At 38.3% G+C, this 20,321-nt stretch overlaps 1 protein-coding gene across 1 annotated transcript; it reads left to right on the top strand.

Annotated features, from left to right (window-relative positions):
- Positions 1-10,604: 10,604 nt before the first annotated feature.
- Positions 10,605-19,305, top strand: alas1 (aminolevulinate, delta-, synthase 1). The gene is made up of 11 exons (XM_028825530.2): positions 10,605-10,754; positions 11,781-11,989; positions 12,355-12,552; positions 12,770-12,910; positions 13,020-13,242; positions 13,509-13,693; positions 14,689-14,868; positions 15,198-15,362; positions 16,706-16,974; positions 17,136-17,298; positions 19,052-19,305. Exons 2-11 carry the CDS (start codon positions 11,794-11,796, stop codon positions 19,210-19,212), a joined length of 1,881 nt encoding a protein of 626 aa, XP_028681363.2. The 5' UTR covers positions 10,605-10,754; positions 11,781-11,793; the 3' UTR covers positions 19,213-19,305.
- Positions 19,306-20,321: the final 1,016 nt, after the last annotated feature.

The following is a 20,321-nucleotide window of genomic DNA, read 5'->3' as shown; positions in this document are numbered from 1 at the left end:
AGTGGATTCATATTGTGTAAAGAAGACACCTGTTAACTTAATTTAAGTAAGGTTAGCATATTGCTGCTTGTAATTTATAAAACTACATATATTGTCATTTGTAAATAAGCTATTTTGTGTAGCATAACAATTTATTTGGAAATCTCAGGAAAACATGCTTGATGATGTAGCCAGGATATGGTGGCAGCATCTTATGGCCAAGGGCAGGTTTTGCACTCTTGTGAAATGTGGGAGAAATTTATGAATACAGACACACACACACACACCCCCCCCATTGGAATGCCCCGATTTAAGCAGTAAAACACAGACAGGAGAAAGCGTCAATCGTTATTCTTTATCTAAATCTCCAAAGAGGCAAAAAGCATCATGTCAGTGTTTTTGCAAAGGAAAAAGTGTCCTCTGCGCTATATTTATACAATCCATTGATTAGGTCACTATTCTTTAAAAGGAATTCATTACACAATCAGAAAACTTTTAACAAGATTGGTTACACCTAGTTGCTAACAGGACATGGCAGATTTTGATACCTTAGATGACCACAATTTGATTGATAGTCCTGTTTGTTTAGGATGTACGTGACTTTTTGAATGTACCTGAGAAAAGAACAATGGTATAATATACATAATATCATAAAATATTATGATCCAGCTGGGTACAAAACAGGAAACAGTATTATAGAAGAAAGGTTATGCCATAAATATAGCACTTCTCTTAAGGGGTTAAATAAAGGACAAGAAATACATTTTATCATAATGAATAATAAAATAACAGCGTCAGCTTTTAAGCTTAAGCTCATAAGAATATGAGACTCGGACACATGCCAGGTGCACATTGGACCAGGATTCAAATTTAACTCTTACAGAAGTCTAGTAGGGCATGTACGAAACACCAAAATTAAAAGGAGGAAGTAAATAGGGTTTCTTAACTTGGGCATCACATTGGAGTTGTGAGGTGGGGGAAAGTGGTAGTTGCGAGAATCATGTTGTGCCAAATATGCAGCTAAGTAGCTGAATTTATTACGAAATTAACAATAAAATGGTGTTTTTCACATTCTTCAAGGATGAAACCAGAGTGATCTGGTTTCGAAACATCACCTTTTTCTGAGGAGGATATCGTGAGAAGTTTTACAAACAGAAGCATGTTGCTTTCTTAAGGTTAAGAACTCCTGATGTACAGTAAGTGCAGGTACACTACATACTGAGAATAATTGGAAAGTGAGTATGATCATATTGAAGGTGCACTATGTCAAGTGGCCAAGCACAATGAAAATAAAAGTGAAAGAACAGGGCTTTTTTCAGGTGTCTCACATGTGCAACATCCTTGCTTTGCTACCGAGTCAGACTTCTTTTTATTTTTGTCTTGGTAAACAGATTATACCCATGGCATTTCATATTATGCTCAGCTGTCTATTATAATTTGTTAAGTGTATATTGCTGGCTTAATTCAGGAATTTTACTTTGATGTATCAGGAGCGTGAGAAATGAAAACTCTGATGAAAACCTCCGGTAAAATGACAAGATTATAAAAGTACCTTCCATATTAAACATTAAAATGAAGATGTAGATGAGGTTTTGTGTTGCTTAATATATATTTGCATTCCATTAATGACAGTCATGCACTCAAGGCTTGGACATAAATAAAGTAATACAAATATTTGTTAAAGTTCACATTAATGGAAGAATTTTATTGGCATAATTGTATAATGTTGTGAAATAATGCCCTACTGAAATTGTATGGCATACACGGCGAGTGTGACAACAGAAAATTGTGTTTATTCTGTAGAATCATACAGTAAGGTCCATTTGACTTTTCATTTAACTAGATGGGCAGTTATTTGTTTATTTATTTTGCTCTTTTGTCTGTGTTATACAGTACTAGGGAAATTACATATATTGTATGTACAGTAGAGGTGAGTGTAGGCTCTAATTTGATAATCTGACATAATACACAATCATGGATGAACATTTTTTTGTCAGGTTGATGAATTTTATAATGCTCCTGAAGTGACAGTCAAATGCTCTATGAAATTAAAACCACAGAAATAAAAATGGACAAAAACGGACATAATCCAGGAACAGAATCAGGAATAATCCAGGAATATATGTTGATGCTGTAGCGAACAACTGGGGCTCTTACCCAGATGGGAAGCCTGGAGGATTAAAAGACAGGGAGAGAGACAATACTTCCCCCGGGACACATGAGGGCAGCCACCCTGGTTTATATCAGGGCCATGGGATCAGAGCGCCTGGACAATTGTGGAGCCCAGGACGGCAGTACTTCCGGCACACTTGGGAGTGCTGCCAGAAGAAGATCCGGGGACACCTGGAGTACCTCTGGGTCCCCAGGCATCACTTTCATAGAAGTTAATGGGGCAGCACCAGGATCACATTCAGGTGCACTATATAAGGAGGCCTCCTCATTCTATTCAGGGGGTTGGAGTCGGGAGGTAGAGAATAGAGCTTACAGGAAAGGAGTGAAGGTGGTGAAAGAATAGAGAAGAAGAAGAGAATAGAGAAGAAAAGGATTGAGTTATTGTGGGTGATCTGTGCACTGTGTAAAAAGGAAAATAAAATAAAACCGTTTGTGCTTTTAGGACTTGTGTGTCTCTGTGTCTGTCTGTGTCCGGGCTAATCTTCCACAACACAGAGACTAAATATCTGTGCAATGGCAAGAAAACTATTAACAGTGTACGCTTGGGTAATATACTGATGGAGGAAAAATAACTCAACGCTCTCTGAAACTTCTCGACCAGGAATAACACCGCTCTTTCAGTCTCCTTTTATTATATTTTTCTTTACATGCACATGCGCACCACCGTGCACCAAAATCACGAGAGCACCAAACAAGGGAACATATCTTGCAATTGAGAGCATTTTACATTCATACTGTATGTTAATACCCCTACTTGTTTTCACATTGCTATGCATTCTTGACAAACAGCCTTCCAGACATTCCATAAAAACAAAACAGACTTCTCAATTTACAAACCAAATATAAAACCTTTGAACTTTTGCAACTTCATCTTTGTTACAGGTTTTGTCATAATGTCAGCAACCATTTCTTCTGTTGGATAGTACTTTAGAGTAACTTTTCCATCATTTAACATTACTCTGACAAAGTGCTACCTAATGTTCACATGTTTACACCTCTGTCTGCTTACAAGGTTCTTTGCTAGAGCAATTACACCCTGGTTATCCTCATAAATTTCCACTGGTTCATGGTGAATTTCACCATCTATTCTTTTAAGAGCTGAATGAGATACATTCCCTCCAGTACTGTGGTGGTAAGTGCCATATACTCAGCTTCACATGTAGATAATGCCACAGTGGATTGCTTCTTTGTTTTCCATGAAATTAAACCCCCATGTACTTAGACTGAAACAGTATCCAGTCATGATGCGTCTATCATCTGCATCTGTTGCCCAATCTGCATCACTATAGGCTTGTAGTTTTAACTGATCTTCACATTTTCTATAACATATAACATATTTAGCAGTTCCTTTCAAATATCATAACACATTTTTTGCTGTCACCCATTGTTGGGCACATGGTTTGGACAAGTACTGTGATAGCTTACTGATGACAAAACTTAAGTCTGGTCCAACACATTATTACATAGATCAAACTGCCAACTAGTTCTCTAAACCTTCTCAGATCAACTGACTTATCATAATCCTGGTTGTAGTCTAGCTTCTGCTCACATGGTGTTGCTCTTGTTTTATATTGTGTCAAGTCAAACCTTTCCAAAATTTTCTTAATATACCCTTCTTGGTTCATTTTTACAAAATCATCTCCTTGCTCAAAGTTTATTCCTAAGAAATGTTTCAGTTTTCCCAGGTCTTTCATTCTAAACTTCCCTATTAGCATTTCTTTTACATTTTTCATTACCTCTTCATCACTTGCAGCTAGTCAACCTAAATAATGATTGTTACTTGTCATATCCAGTTTCTTTGGTATACACATAATGGTCAGCTGGATTTTGTATGAATTCATTTTTACACAAGTGATCATTTAACATTTTGTACCAATTCCTGCCTGACTGTTTTAACCCATAAAATGATTTCTCTAATTTGCATACCAATTTTTATCCTTTCTCAGAATTAACCTCAAATCCTTCTGGCTGTTCCATATACACTTCACAGTTGATTGACGCATGCAAGTATACAGTTTTTACATCCATCTGGTGTAACAACACTGCAGTGGGTTGGCACCCTGCCCGGGATTGGTTCCTGCCTTGTGCCCTGTTTTGGCTGGGATCGGCTCCAGCAGACGCCCGTGACCCTGTGTTCGGATTCAGCGGGTTGGATGATGGATGGATGGATGGTGTAACAACATACCATTCTGTGCCAACCCTTATTTGCAGTTGGAGAAAAAGTCTCTTTATAATCTACTCCTGCCACCTGATTGTACCCTGTAGTACCTTGCTTTGTATGTCTCAGAACCATCAGGATTGTTCTTAATGGCATACACCCATTGCCCCCCCCACCCCCTGCATTTTTACCCTCAGGTAAGGTGGTTAACATTAAAGTCTTGTTTTCTTTCAATGGGTTAATTTCTTTCTTCATTGCATTCTTCCACTTGCTGGATTGATTGGAACTCACAGCCTCTGTAAATATTTGTAACACATTACTCATAATACTGTAACAATAATTAATATTAACTATTGTTTGGTCGTTGTTATCTATATCAAATACATAATCACCCAAGTACGCTGGCTTCCGGTGCTCTCTGCTGGGATAGTGTGTATCAGGATTGGATTGTGAATTGTCTTGGTTACCTGCTCCAGTTTAATTTCCATGAACCTGTACTGGCTTTTCATCAGTAATGTCAGAACTACCAATAATTCTGCTAATCTGCCTAGTGTTACCCCTCCTCAGGTCTGTATGCTCTGCTCTACTCTACCATTCTCAATAAATGTCACTGGTCTGTGCATTAGGACTCTGACAGTATCTGGATAATAGAGTATGCAGGCTGGGCTATATTTGTCACAGCCAACAAAAATACCTTTCTCACACCTACTGTCTAACTTCTTTTTGTCTTGTTTGTATGCATAGCACACTGACCCAGACTTTTGCATCCCAGAAACATTAGTCTTTTTCCCTGTCAACATAAAGTATCATGTCTGTTTGGTGCGAATGCAGTATCACCTGTCCCTGATTATTGCTGCTGTTTGTACCACAGAGTGGTTGAGTATGGTGCAGAAGTTTCATGCCTGATACCATTTTTGGTCAGCAGTGATTTAAAGCCTTCACACATAAATTCTGTACCATTATCTGACCGCACACATTTGATTTTCCCATAAGGGGCACTGTCAGCAATAAACTTCTCCAAAGCTAACACGGTGCCACTTTTATCCTTCAAAAAACAGTACTTCTTTGGCTCTTTTGTCGGGGCATCTGTTTTTACTCTGAGTAAATTTTCCCTGAATGCAAACTTCACAAGAAAGACTGGTCTTATCACCTTTACCCTTGATTTTTAACCTGTCAACAACATGTTGTAGCTTCAGTATGTCATCATAATTACAATGACCTAGAATTTCATGCCATTTCTACACATCCTGACAGCTTTTACAGTTGTCATTGTTTCCATCACATACCGTGTTCAAGAAGTACAGTCTGTTATATGCTTTGATGAATTACCATCTTACTCTTTGAATTACCATCTTTGAGTTGAATTATATCTTTGTCTTGCTGGAAGATCATGCTGGCTCTGCTGACTGTCGCTGCTTTCACTGAGAAAATGTCCTGTGGGTACGGGGGAATATATAGCGTACCTCTAAGTGTCGCTGTGCACTGTCATCCTCTGTTGTCAATTAGTTCCTCCTCCGCATCTCCTCTCTGTTGCGCGATTCCTCTGGTTTTGGTTTCATCAGCCAAATCCATGGTGTGTCTCTCTGGGTGGAACTTGTAGTCAAACGTCTTAAACCTTTTGATGTCTGTAATACTACAGTGTCGACCATCAAGCCTTTCAGCTTCAGCCTTGTCTGGCTCAGGTTTTCAGTTGACTTGAAAGCATAAGTGTGTTCGGTGTCCTCCTCAGCCATCTGCTTTGTATTGCCTTTGTCCTGCCATTTCCTTTGGCACGTTGCATCTCTGTGTGTCTTACTTTTGCAACAGCTGCACCACTAGGTCTGTCCAGAATGCTTTTTCAGACATGCTCTGTACATATGTCCTTCCTGACCACAACTGTAGCACATAATATCCAAATGGCTTTGTGCTGGAGTTCTGGGCATTTCTTGTATCTGTTTTCTCATCACGTGATCATCTCATGCACAAACACTATATTTCTCTGTGTCTTCATAACTTCTCAATTTTGCTTTAAAGTCTGCAAAGGTCATAGTCTCATTACTATGTGTCACATATACAGTAAATGGCTTAAACAATTCTGGAAGTCCCTTCAAAATCATTGCTATCAGGAGACCATCACTTAATGTTTCACCCACATTTACTGTATTAGCGCTGTAATGGCATTCTGTGCACGTAATATACGTATAATCAGATAGATAGATAGATAGATAGATAGATAGATACTTTATTAATCCCGATGGGAAAAAATCAGTCATGCTTTCTCCATGCGCCTTCTGTAATGAGGTCAACTCAGTGTACAAACTAATTACTCATGGCTTGCCTTTACCAGCATAATAGTCTCTTAAGATTTTTAGTGCTTTTCTGCCGTCATCTGCAACTTCTCACATAACGAGGCTCTTATCCTCCAGAAACTGTATTAATTCAGCATAGGCCTCACCATTTCTTTTGGTGTCTTCACCTTTGCTTGGCTCGTGCAGTATCGTCTCTTACAGCCCTTGTAACCACAGATGGCCCAAAAATTTTGTTTCCCACAGTTCATAGTTCTTCTCATCTCCGTCGGACACTCCATTGGTTACCCTGTTCTCTCTTCTTGATTCCAGTAGCCCATGCGTCTGCAGTACCTGCAATGCCATTTACTTAAAATTTCATGCCAATTAACTCACACGTGTCCTGGGCCCATAACCTGTTGACGCATAGACTAAATGTCCGTGCAATGGCAAAAAAACTATTAAGTGTATGCTTGACAATATTCAGTTGGAAGAAAAATAACGCAACACTCTCTGAAACTTCTCGACCAGGAAAAACACCAGTCTTGCAGTTTCCCTTTATTTCAGGTACTCCTAACTTTACGACCTATTTGCTTAACGACCACTCGCACTTACGACCAATCAAGTTTCAACCTGCAATTCAGGGAATCCACTTTCTCAGCTTGAGTGTCAGTCCGTGGCGAATGGTGACATGCGCACTGAGCGTACTATAGGCTTGCTATGCGCTTTTTCAGTCAGTTTCATTCCTACAAGCAGTCACTGTGTAACCTAGTTTTTTTTTTACATATTTGTAACCCCAAAATAGTACAGATGTCGACGAAAAGAAAAAGTATGGCATCATCTGGAGAAATTATTAAGAAACGAAGGAAAGCTATCGACCTTGAAATGAAAATAAAAATCATACAAGACTACGAAGCTGGTAAAACAGTTAAAGAAGTAGCATGTGACGTGAAATTGGCACATTTGACAATTTCAACGATTTTAAAGGATAAAGTTAGAGTGAAAGAGGCGGTGAAATCATAGACAGGATTTAAAGCCATAATAACTAGGCAGCGAAAAGGTCTTATTAATGAGATGGAGAAATTATTGTCGATCTGGTTTGACAACCAGATGCAAAATAATATGCCGATAAGCCTTTTAATAATTCAAGCTAAGGCACGCAGTATCTTTGAGACTTTGAAGGCACGTGAAGGCGAAAAATCTACAGAATCATTTACAAATGATAATATGTGCATATGCATGTCTTTTTATGAATAAATTTGAAGTTTGTTGCATAATTTTATAACGATCCTATATTCTCGGCGCAAGCTCCTCGCTTATCGACCAATTCGCTTAACGACGTAGTCGTTGGAACGGAACTTGGTCGTAAAGTGAGGAGTACCTGGTATATGTTTCTTTACATGCACATGCGCACCACCGTGCACCAAAATCATGCAAGCACCAAACAAGGGAACACATCTTGCAACATTTACAGTTAGGTCCATAAATATTTGGACAGAGACAACTTTTTTCTAATTTTGATTCTGTACACTACCACAATGAATTTTAAATGAAACAACTCAGATGCAGTTGAAGTGCAGACTTTCAGCTTTAATTCGGTGGGGTGAACAAAACGATTGCATAAAAATGTGAGGCAACTAAAGCATTTTTTTAACACAATCCCTTCATTTCAGGGGCTCAAAAGTAATTGGACAAATTAAATAACTGGAAATAAAATGTTCATTTCTAATATTTGGTTGAAAAACCCTTTGCTGGCAATGACATCCTGAAGTCTTGAACTCATGGACATCACTAGATACTGGGTTTCCTCCTTTTTAATGCTCTCCCAGGCCTTTACTGCAGAGGCTTTCAGTTGCTGTTTGTTTGTGGGCCTTTCTGTCCGAAGTTTAGCTTTCAACAAGTGAAATGCATGCTCAATTGGGTTAAGATCAGGTGACTGACTTGGCCATTCAAGAATTTTCCACTTCTTTGCTTTAATAAACTTCTGGGTTGCTTTGGCTATATGTTTTGGGTCATTGTCCATCTGTATCATGAAATGCCGCCCAATCAATTTGACTGCATTTAGCTGGATTTGAGCAGAGAGTATGTCTCTGAACACCTCAGAATTCATTCGGCTGCTTCTGTCCTGTGTCACATCATCAATAAACACTAGTGTCCCAATGCCACTGGCAGCCATGCATGCCCAAGCCATCACGCTGCCTCCACTGTGTTTTACAGATGATGTAGTATGCTTTGGATAATGAGCTGTTCCACACCTTCTCCATACTTTTTTCTTGCCATCATTCTGGTAGAGGTTGATCTTGGTTTCATCTGTCCAAAAAATGTTTTTCCAGAACTGTGCTGGCTTTTTTTAGATGTTCTTTAGCAAAGTCCAATCTAGCCTTTCTATTCTTGAGGCTTATGAGTGGATTGCACCTTGCAGTGCACCCTCTGTATTTACTTTCATGCAGTCTTCTCGTTATGGTAGACTTGGATATCGATACACCTACCCCCTGGAGAGTGATGTTCACTTGGCTGGCTGTTGTGAAGGGGTTTCTCTTCACCATGGAAATAATTCTGCGATCATCCACCACTGTTGTCTTCCGTGGATGTCCAGGACTTTTTGCGTTGCTGAGTTCACCAGTGCTTACTTTCTTTCTCAGGATGTACCAAACTGTAGATTTTGCCACTCGTAATATTGTAGTAATTTCTCAGATGGGTTTTTTCTGTTTTCGCAGCTTAAGGATGGCTTCTTTCACCTGCATGGAGCGCTCCTTTGATAGCATGCAAGCACCACACCTCAAATCAACTCCAGGCCTTTTATCTGCTTAATTGATAATGACATAACGACGGACTTGCCCACACCTGCCCATGAAATAGCCTTTGAGTCAATTGTCCAATTACTTTTGAGCCCCTGAAATGAAGGGATTGTGTTAAAAAAATGCTTTAGTTGCCTCACATTTTTATGCAATCGTTTTGTTCACCCCACTGAATTAAAGCTGAAAGTCTGCACTTCAACTGCATCTGAGTTGTTTCTTTTAAAATTCATTGTGGTAATGTACAGAACCAAAATTAGAAAAAACTTGCCTCTGTCCAAATATTTATGGACCTAACTGTATATGGTAACAATATAACAAAAAATTTTGTTTTGTAAAGTGCCCCTTGTCCCCTTTGTGAGCCACTGTCTACCACAATGGTCTATGAGTGTCACTGGACTGTAAAGATCTTTAGGATAATACACACCCTCAAATGTGTTATATAAGTTTTCAGGTACTGGAATTTTCAGATGCAAGTTGCCGTGAACCCTTGAGCAATTCCCTCAAACTGCCTGTGCTAAACCTATACAAAATGACTGACAGAATTTCTTATGCATTCTGATCTTGTAAGTTTCCTCTAATAAATGTATCAGCTACATATAAATGATGAATGTTAAGGAAAACTTCACTATGATAACTGTACATACGGGGTACATATACTGTAGTATACCTCACGTAAAATTGCAAGTTGGGTTTAAGTATTGCCGTCTTGGCGGCTTTAACAGTATGTTTCGTCTACGCTTTTGTGCACAAAATGGTCAACGCGCAAGTCTGTTAAATAGTCCGGACACATTAGCATTAAAACATTGTTCACTGTGTCTGCATCTATTCTGAAGTATTGAACGTATGTTAAAAATGTAGTTTTCTTTTAAATATATATTTGGTATAAGCAACCCCAACTGAATACGCACGGGTATAATTTATGAAGACGGAAAAGGAAAACGCCCTTTGTTTTTGTGAGCGGTCCTGTTTTACTTTGACCACAAATGACAATGTAAAAAAAATGTAAATGAAACTAGCAAAAGCTCCCACTGGATACAATGAAATCTTTCAAAGGCGCTCATTTAATATTGGGCAAATTAACAGCAAATTAAATCGCCTGAATAAATGAAAACAAACGATCACAGAAAATCACGCTGAGACACTGGGTGAAAAAGAACAGAGGATAAAACTGTACTGTCGAAACCGGTGATGAGGAAGAGCTCGATTTATTTAGGGCAATCCCTTAACGTCTCGCGACATCACGCGAGATCGCCGCTCCTTAAAACGTTTGCACGGAGTGGCCTTGACGTTCGTCCTGAAGGCAGGGTAGTAAGAGCTGATCGTCGAAAGTTTAAGCTATTATTTTTTATCCATAGCCAATTGAAGTGTTTTTTTCCCCCTCGGGTAAGTGATGTTGATTTTTTTCCCACGATCGTCGTTTGTTATCGCCAATTTGTGCAGGCATGCTGCGCCAAATGCAATCTTGGTTATAACTTATAAATCCTTTAGTAGTGTCTGTTGTGCAGCAAAGGCAGTGACCGTGCGCGCGGCCTTGGAATGAGACTATTGTAAAAGCCTTTTTCGTATGCGGGTTCCTTTGCCGTTTGCAGTTTCTGTTTAAGGCTCTAATTTATTAGAGGCAAATTGTTGTGGTAGACCATTCATATAAACTACAGAAACGTAAACCACATCACACAAACTTTGGACTAATGTATTCTATGACTCTTGTTACTATATCGAGTTGTGTAGCGATCACTGGTACCGCTAATTTTAGAAAGGAAAGTTAGAATGGGGTGTGGACTATAGGCTGAAGTATAAAGATGAACATTGTAATGCCGCTGCCCCTCAAAGGGGAGCTCTTACATGTATGTGCATTTTCTTACCAGTTTTAAATTGAATTACCTGAACCTCCTTTAGCAGGTTATGTGGGTGTCGTGCAAGGTGCTGATTTTCTATAGGGAATCCTAACCCACTGCTGCCGTTATTTTTTTTTTTTTTAATAAAAAGATTGAGGACACACCTACGTTGTTCAAGTTTGTTTCAGGGCTTTCATTATTCAAGTGTTATTAAATTATATGTAAGGTTAAAAGTGAAAAATTTCACTTAACTGGCTTAGGAAAAAAATTACTACAAATCTACGAATTTCCACCTTAATTTTAAAACGGACTTAATTATTATCTTAATACGTAAGTTTGATTATTATTCTAATCAAAAGGCTTGACCAATGCTGTTACACTGGAGCGAAAGCTTATCAGAGTTTTAAGTCAACATTGCGTGCATTCCAATGGATTGTTTAGTTCGCCCAGTTTCCGTTGTTTGGCACTTGGCCTTTTTCGATTCCGGTCTTGGAGAAAAAACAATCTAAAGTTTTGTGTGATGATGTTTGAAAAGGAAAATCCAGTTTTTTTTTTTTCTTACCTCTTTTTTTAGCTTAAGACCAAGGATGGAGACCATCGTTCGTCGCTGCCCATTTTTGGCGCGTGTATCACAAGCATTTCTGCAGAAAGCTGGGAAGTCGCTTGTATTTTATGCAACAAATTGCCCTGTGATGATGGAACTTGCAAGTAGACCTCTTGCTCGTACACTTGGTACTTCGGCAGCCCAATGCCAGCGAACAGTGGAGACCACGCCACCTGAATGTAAGAAAGATGAAGGTCACGTTCAAATGAAAGGGAAATTAGTGTTGTATTGGTCAAATGATACAAATCTATTCAACCTTGGATTTACTGGTTTTGGGGGTGGGGGGGTGGGATTGGTGTGATAATGCAGGAACAAAAACTGAAAGTTGAATACTTGAGGCTTCAGGGGTGCATAATAGGTCCTAAATGTCTTCAGACCCCTCTGATAGAAATTACTTCAGTTCCATGCTACAGTCCAATTGTGATTGTTGTAATTTCAGATTAGGAATATGACACACAGCTAAATGTTTTAAGTGTGCAATTTTTGGACTTGCCCTACTGAAATTATTTATGGCCTAGTAATTTTTTTACTTCTAATTTTTTAGCTTCTAAGGCACACCATGAGGCCTCTTCTAAAGAAAAAATATTGCCACCTGAGCATCCAGATACCTCTGGTTGTCCAGTAGCAGCCTCCAAATGTCCTTTCTTGGCAGCAGAAATGAGCCAAGGAAGTAGTAATGTGTTCCGAAAAGCAAGCTTAGAATTGCAAGAGGATGTCAAGGAAATGCAAGCTGAGAGAAAAGGTAAGGTTTGGTTTTTATGGTCCTTGCAGTATGTTTTATTGGGTAATGTAATTGAATGTGTTCAAGTTAATTTGATATTTCTTATTGCTGTATTTTGTTTTAAGCATGTTATTTCTGTACTTTTTTTGAATAAAATTTCAGCAGTTTTGAAACTTATTGAATATTAGTTTCTGAAATGTTTTGTATGCCACTTAATCGCTAGTTGTATGTTTTCTAGAGATGGCTGAAACCACAGTTAACCCAACTGTGATCAATATCTTGAAGGATGATGAGCATAAACCCAGAGACCTTTTCAAAGATCTGTTAAAACAGCGCCCTATGAGAGTTTCTCATCTCTTGCAGGATAATATGCCTAAATGTAAGGGGCAATTTGAGTTTGACTAGCATTGGTTGGTTGATAAACACTTTTTATATTCCAGTTTTTATAACCAGTTTTCTCCACTTTGTATCAATTTCTTTTTGTTTAGCCATAACCAGTTTCCAATATGATAAATTCTTTGAGAAAAAGATTGATGAGAAAAAGAGTGATAGCACATATCGGGTATTTAAAACTGTTAATCGAAGAGCTGATATATTTCCAATGGCTGATGATTATTCTGAATCGCTGGTTTCCAAGAAGGCGGTTTCTGTATGGTGTAGTAATGATTATTTGGGAATGAGTCGTCATCCTCGTGTAGTTCGGTCAATCATGTAAGTACTTGCACACCAGTTTAAAAAATGTACTCCAAATTCAGTTTTTCCTTTTAATGTGTTTTTGTTTTGAAGTATTTCTCCATCAGTCTTTATTGTGAGCAACTAGATGAGATTGGTAAATCTGTCTAAACTAGTATAGCTCTGGTGCTTGCTTCGGGACAGAAGTAGATTTTCAGTTAGCACTTGGTGAAGCATATTTTATTCTTTTCTCCCTTTTATGATCATGGTTGGGTGTGTGGAGACTTTTCATTTTTTCTTTTAAGGGATACTCTACGGTTACATGGTGCAGGAGCAGGTGGCACTCGGAACATCTCTGGCACCAGCAAATTTCATGTAGATTTGGAATATGAGCTTGCACACCTTCATGACAAGGATTCTGCTCTGCTGTTCTCTTCCTGCTTTGTGGCAAATGACTCCACTCTTTTTACTCTTGCTAAAATGCTGCCAGGTATGTGTGTAATTTAAGCTACAACGTTGAATGTGTGTTTTGCATAAAAATCAGTTGTCAAAAAAAAAAAAAAAAAAAAATTGCCTTCTGAGGAGGATGGGAGGTAAAGTTGGTCTGTGTCTTTGTAGGTTTATGCACAAAGTTAACCCCTTCTAGCCTCTGCCATATAGTGGCAACTGGTTTGAGCTATACAAAATAAAGGTCTATACTAACACTGAAAGGGAGTGTTTATATATTTAAAAAAAAAAAAAAAAAAAGGTATGAGGAAACTAACTGAACTTACCAATTTTAAACCAGCAAGTAACTACTTTGCTGTTCAAATAAGGGGTTGTTAATAATAAAGATTGAAAGAAATTTTAAATGGTCTGGCACTCGCCTGCATACAAGTTCAGGAGTGCTTTTGAAATGGCCTCCTGTTGTGGTCATAGATATTAGAATTAGAAATTGGAATTTTCAACCAGGCTAATGGGCCTTGTCACAAGTGTAGGAAAAGACATGGTTTAAAGTACATGGCCATGAATGTCTAATGCTGTTGGATTCCTAGTCCGTAGACTATGAAATGAGAAATCCCACACTTCTTTGGATCTAAAATTTACCACCAACTAGCTACAGTAAACACTTAAATGTGGGCCATCACCCAAGTGCAGCATCTTCAGCAACCAGTAATTTTAATCTATGCCATACTTTATGCAGTTCTGAAGACAAACGGCAAGTTTGATACTGGGTAGGTGACACATGGGTACTTGGTGTATTCAATAGATTTCCAGTGTGTTTTACTGGCATTGATTTGATCATGGAAATATTGGTTTATCTGGAAACTGAAGGTAGGAATAGGATTCAAATCTAGTTGAGTGGTTTAAAATGCAGCTTTTTACCCTGGGGGGCCCAAATTGCTTGTGCCAAGAAACTTGTTATATAGGAATGCCTATGAGAATGTTCACAACATCTGTTTAATCCTGGTTAGTCTTCTGAAGGTTGCCCCTTTTTGTTTTTAGGTTGTGAAATTTATTCTGATTCTGGAAATCATGCTTCAATGATTCAAGGTATTCGAAACAGTGGAGTGCCGAAGTTTGTTTTTCGACATAATGATGTTAATCATCTTAGGGAGCTTTTGAAAAAGTCTGATCCTTCAACCCCAAAAATTGTTGCCTTTGAGACTGTACATTCTATGGATGGTAAGCAGCTTTTTTTTTTTTTTTTTTTTTTTTTATAAGCGATGAGATCCTGCATTTTAATTTTGCACAAAATTGTTTCCCTCATCCAGACCCAAGCACCCTGTATGTGGTGGTTTATACTTTTTTTTTTTTTTTTTTTTTAAAACTGCTTTTCTACCATATTCAAAAGATTTGGCCTTGTGTGTTATTTATGATGGGCTGATGTCCTGTCCAAAGTATATTCATATCTTGTGCCTGATACTGTGGGGATGGACTTCTGCCATTTATAACCCTTGAACAGAACATGGGTTCTAGAGAGGAGAAAAATTTTAACTATTTTGTTGTTTTAGGAGCAGTTTGTCCTTTGGAGGAAATGTGTGACGTTGCCCATGAATTTGGAGCTGTCACATTTGTTGATGAGGTGCATGCTGTAGGACTTTATGGTACACGTGGTGGGGGAATAGGAGACCGTGATGGTGTTATGCACAAAATGGATATCATATCTGGAACTCTAGGTGAGTACTTGAAGGGCTAGGGTTGCCTTTATGATTGTGTGTGTGTGTGTGTGTGTGTGTGTGATGGGTTTTTTTGTTTTTTTTTTTTTCCTCCTGCTCTATTTGTTTTTAATTGCTGGAAAATGCAAGGGTAGTTCTCCAGAATTGGAGAATGACTGACTCCTTTGTGAATGGTGCAGATTAAATAACTTTAAGATGTTCTTGCAGTGATTTGGTGGTCTATCACCTTGGCTCAACTGACCATAGTTGTCTTCATTTGGATTCCTTTTTAGCTTTGTTGCTTTGTGGCAATAGGCCTGTTCATGGCTGTTTAGTCAAACTAGGGGAGCTATCTGTAAATTGTTTGGAACATCATGACTTGGCTTTGACTTGTAACAGCTTTCTACATTTAAGATGGTTAGTGGAAATTTTAAGTGTTCCAAGTGTGAAGATGTATTAAATTTATTGGTTTAGTGATTCAAGTAGCCAGATTAATATAATTCTGTCCCCAATAGTTCAGCTTGTAAATCGTGTGGTGGTTACTGTATTGTTATAGCCATATTGTGGCTCGCCATTAAAATGATTGCTTTTCCAACAATACCTTGGTTTTATAGTTTTAAATATAATCGCCAATAAGAGCCTTTTTATCACTTTGTAGCCTCACAAAAAATACAATTGAAAAGAAATAAAAACCTAATTTGCCAAAGTTCAGCAGACCTACCTCTTCTTCTAACATTGTTTTTGTTTTCCTCTCTCCTTTTGACTTGTATTTCAAGGAGGGTAAAAAAAAAACAGGTGGAGGGATTATCCTCTAAGGATTAACATGCATTTTTGAGTTGAAAGAGAAATGTGGCCTGGGGGTTGGTAGAAGCCTGTCTTTACATGCAGTGTTTGGAAGACAAAGGATCATTAAATTCAAAGATTACAGTACCCCAGCTTTTCTTGGTGGTGGTAGCATTTTTTTTTTTTCTTTCTTGCAGTTTGCATTATTTGGATATGTTTAAGAAATGGCAAACATCTGTACCACTATCTTAAACTACTGATTTTTTTGGCTTGTGCTATTCTACAATATTTGAGATTGGTGTTTTTATTTATTTTATTTTTTTTTTTTTTTGGATTAGCAGGTAGGTGAAAGTGACATGTTCATGGTTAGTGTCAGTGGTGCATTCATGGATTTATTTTCTGCTGTTTAAAGGAAATGCAAGGCTGTTCCATAAATTATTGTAATGTATTCCATAAAATTGGAGCCAAGTTAATTTGTTCTACTCAATTGCAGCATCTACAGGGGTGGGGGGGAGCAATGTCTTGTATATCAAAATATAAGAATGTTTGATGGTGTGGGTTCTTTATTTTTCACCTTTTAGGAAAGGCATTTGGCTGTGTTGGAGGATATATAGCCAGCACAACTGCTCTTGTAGACACTGTGCGATCCTATGCTGCTGGTTTTATATTCACCACTTCTTTGCCACCTATGCTGTTGGCTGGTGCCAGAGAGTCTGTTCAGATACTAAAAAGTGAAGAAGGGCGTTCCCTGAGGCGCAAACATCAACGCAATGTGAAACTTCTAAGGCAGATGCTTATGGATGCTGGTCTCCCAGTAGTACATTGTCCAAGTCACATCATTCCAATTAGAGTAAGACTATTCATCACTTAAACTGAATTTGGTTAGCCGAATATTTAATGTCTATTGTGAGTAAATTTGTAAACGAGAAGGTGGGGAAATGTTAGTTTGTTATATAGAGCATTCTTCCATGCCCAAAAAGAACAATTGTAACACTCGCCCTTTTATTAAAGGTTGCTGATGCAGCGAAGAACACAAAGGTTTGTGATTTGCTTATGAGCAAATACAATATATATGTACAGGCTATCAACTACCCAACAGTTCCTCGTGGAGAAGAACTGCTACGCATTGCTCCAACACCTCACCATACCCCACAAATGATGGAGTTTTTCACTGGTAAGTTCTAGAGGTTTTGTGTGTGGTGGGGTTTATTTAAAAAGCTCTGTTTAGCTTTTGATGCACTTCAACAGTGTTGCCTGAAACTTAACCTGATATGTTGTGGCTTCAGCTTAAGTAAGTTTGTTACGTGTGTGTGGTCGTCGTATGAAAAAGTTTGGGAACCCCTTTCGGCCTGCATAATTACTCTCAACAAAAAAAGATTAACAGTGGTATGTCTTTCATTTCCTAGGAACATCCGAGTACTGGGGTGTTTTCCAAACAAAGATTTTTTAGTCAAGCAGTATTTAGTTGTATGAAATTAAATCGAATGTGAAAAACTGGCTGTGCACTAATTTGGGTCCCCTTGTAATTTTGCTGATTTGAATGTATGTAACTGCTCAATACTGATTACTTGCAATGCTAAATTGATTTGATTAGCTCGTTAAGCCTTTAACTTCATAGGTGTCCAATTATGAGAAGGTATTTAAGGTGGTCAATTGCAAGTTGTGCTTCTCTTTGACTCTCCTCTGAAGAGTGACCGCATGGGATCCACAAAGCAACTATCAAAAGATCTAAAAACAGAGTATCCTGGTTTAAGGGAAGGCTAAAAAGCTGTCACATTCAACTGTAAGGAATGTAATCGGGGGGGGTTTAGAATGGCAGGCCACAGGCAGTTGCTGTTAAACCCAGGTCTGGCAGGCCAAGAAAAATACAGGGGTGGCATTTGCACAGGATTGTGAGGATGGTTAGACAACCCACAGGTCACCTCCAAAGACCTGCAAGAACATCTTGCTGCAGATGGTACATCTGTACATCCGTTGTACAATTCAGTGCAGTTTGCACAAAACATCTGTATGGCAGGCAGGGTGATGAGAAAGCAGCCCTTTCTGCACTCACACCAGTTGCTTTGGTGTATACAAATGCTCATTTAGACCAGCCAGATTCATTTTGGAACAGTGCATTGATTGTACTGATGAGACAAAAAATTGAGTTATTTGGTCATAACTGCTTTGCATGGCTGAAGAACCCCTTATTCCAAGAAACTCCTACCTACTGTCAAAATTGGTGGAGGCTCCATCATGCTGTGTGGCTAGTTCAGGGACTGGAGCCCTTGTTAATGTCGAGGGTTGGGTGAATTCAACCCAATATCATCAAATTCTTCAGGATAATGTTCAAGCATCAGTCACAAAGTTGAAGTTACACAGGGCTTGGATATTCCAACAAGACAATGACCCAAAACACTGTTCGAAATCTACAAAGGCATTCATGCAGAGGGAGAAGTACAATGTTCTGGAATGGCCATCACAGTCCCTTGACTTGAATATCCTCAAATCTATGGAATGATTTGAAGCAGGCTGTCCATGCTCGACAGCCATCAAATTTAACTAGAGAGATTTTGTATGGAAGAATGGTCAAAAATACCTTCATCCAGAATCCAGACACTCATCTAAGGCTATAGGAGACATCTAGAGGCTGTTGAGCCTCCTTTTGCAAATATAAGTATTGATGTAATATCTCTGTTGGGGTGCTGAAATTTATGCACCTGCCAAATTTTATGATGCATATTGCATATTTTGTTAATCCAATAAACTTAATGGGACTGCTGAAATACTGTTTCCATAAGGCATGTCCTATATGTTAAAAGGAAGTTGCTACTTTGAAAACTTAGCCAATGATAAAGAAAAATCCGAAGAATTAAGAGGGGTTCCCAAACTTTTTTTTGTGTATATAAATTTTTATTTTTATTTTTATTTTTTTTTTTAATATATAGAGAAACTACTGACAACCTGGAAAGTGGCAGAGTTAGACCTGAAGCCCCACTCGTCTGCTGAATGCAATTTTTGTAGAAGGCCTCTTCACTTTGATGTGATGAGTGAAAGGGAGAAGTCCTATTTCAGTGGGATGAGCAATCTTGTGTCTGTAAAAGCGTGAACTTAATGTTACCACTTGTCTTTTGACATGCTCTTTGTATGCAAGTTATTACAACCATGAGTAAATAAACTATTAAATGCACACTAGTATCAATGCAGTTTGTCATGTGGGTTTTTTTCCCCCTCACAGAACTGTTGAACAATTGTTTAGCCAAACTAGAGATCTTTATTACAAAGCTTGAGTGGTATTGGCTGTTTTGCAGGTTTACATGCATTTAATTTTTAGTGGTCGTCTTGCCTTTGTAATGGCTCCCAACAAGGAAGTTGCCCAAGGAAGTCGCACTGTACATCTAAGAAACCAGTGCAAAGATGTCTTTTCTACTTTTAAAAACCACTGCACACCCCAGATCTCTGCTTTTTCCATTAAGCTCATTGCTTGGCCTCACTGTACTTTCTGCTGTCTATAGCTGGGAATCCATTACTAATGTATTTATGATATTGGTTTTCATTATAACTAAAACGCCACCAAAACAGTTTAAGGGCAAGTTGTTAGTGGTGGTTTTGTTAAATCTTGTACAGTTCAAAGCAGATACTAATTACTTGCACTACCTCAAAGTGTCCTCCTCTGTTCCCTATCATAGTGAAAAATGGCATCTTCATCAGCTATAGTAAAATCGGTTCATTCGGTTTCATGTTTGTGTAAATTTTTTTTTTTTTTTTTTTTTTTTTCAAAAAATCTGCAAATGATCAATATTTTAATGGCGATATGCAGGCTGACAAGTGTGGATTTTTTTTTTTTTCCTCCCAAAAATTAAGGTGCTGCATTGATTTTTATAGTTAATTTCAGAGTTATTGTCACATGTGATGTACACACTAAAATGAAGCATATTCCTAACAGTGCATCAGGCTGGCACAAATTGTACTTTTGGATTATGCCAAATATAACAATAGGAAGTTCTAACCAAAATGGCTTCCTTTAAAATACTGTGCTTATTTGAAAACTTTATGTAGGAGTTTTTAAAGGTGTTTTTTTGGTAGGGTGTATGTGTGTGTCTTTTGTAAATGCAACATAGCTAAACAGAATTAATGATATACTGTGGGATAAAAGCTACAATCCAGTTAAGCAATGAGATTGGGATAAGTGGTTTCAGCAGAAGCTTGATGACCTGA

This window comes from Erpetoichthys calabaricus, chromosome 18 (genome assembly GCF_900747795.2).
Source record: "Erpetoichthys calabaricus chromosome 18, fErpCal1.3, whole genome shotgun sequence".
Taxonomy (NCBI): Eukaryota; Metazoa; Chordata; class Cladistia; order Polypteriformes; family Polypteridae; genus Erpetoichthys; species Erpetoichthys calabaricus.
This window is presented reverse-complemented; position numbering and strand designations above follow the sequence as displayed.

Excerpts from the sequence above, each read along its gene's own strand:
- alas1 (XM_028825530.2), top strand. The coding sequence starts at position 11,794 with ATGGAGACCATCGTTCGTCGCTGCCCATTTTTGGCGCGTGTATCACAA. Across the intron at positions 11,990-12,354 it reads GGAGACCACGCCACCTGAAT|CTTCTAAGGCACACCATGAG; the intron begins GTAAGAAAGATG and ends CTAATTTTTTAG. Across the intron at positions 15,363-16,705 it reads TATCATATCTGGAACTCTAG|GAAAGGCATTTGGCTGTGTT; the intron begins GTGAGTACTTGA and ends TTCACCTTTTAG.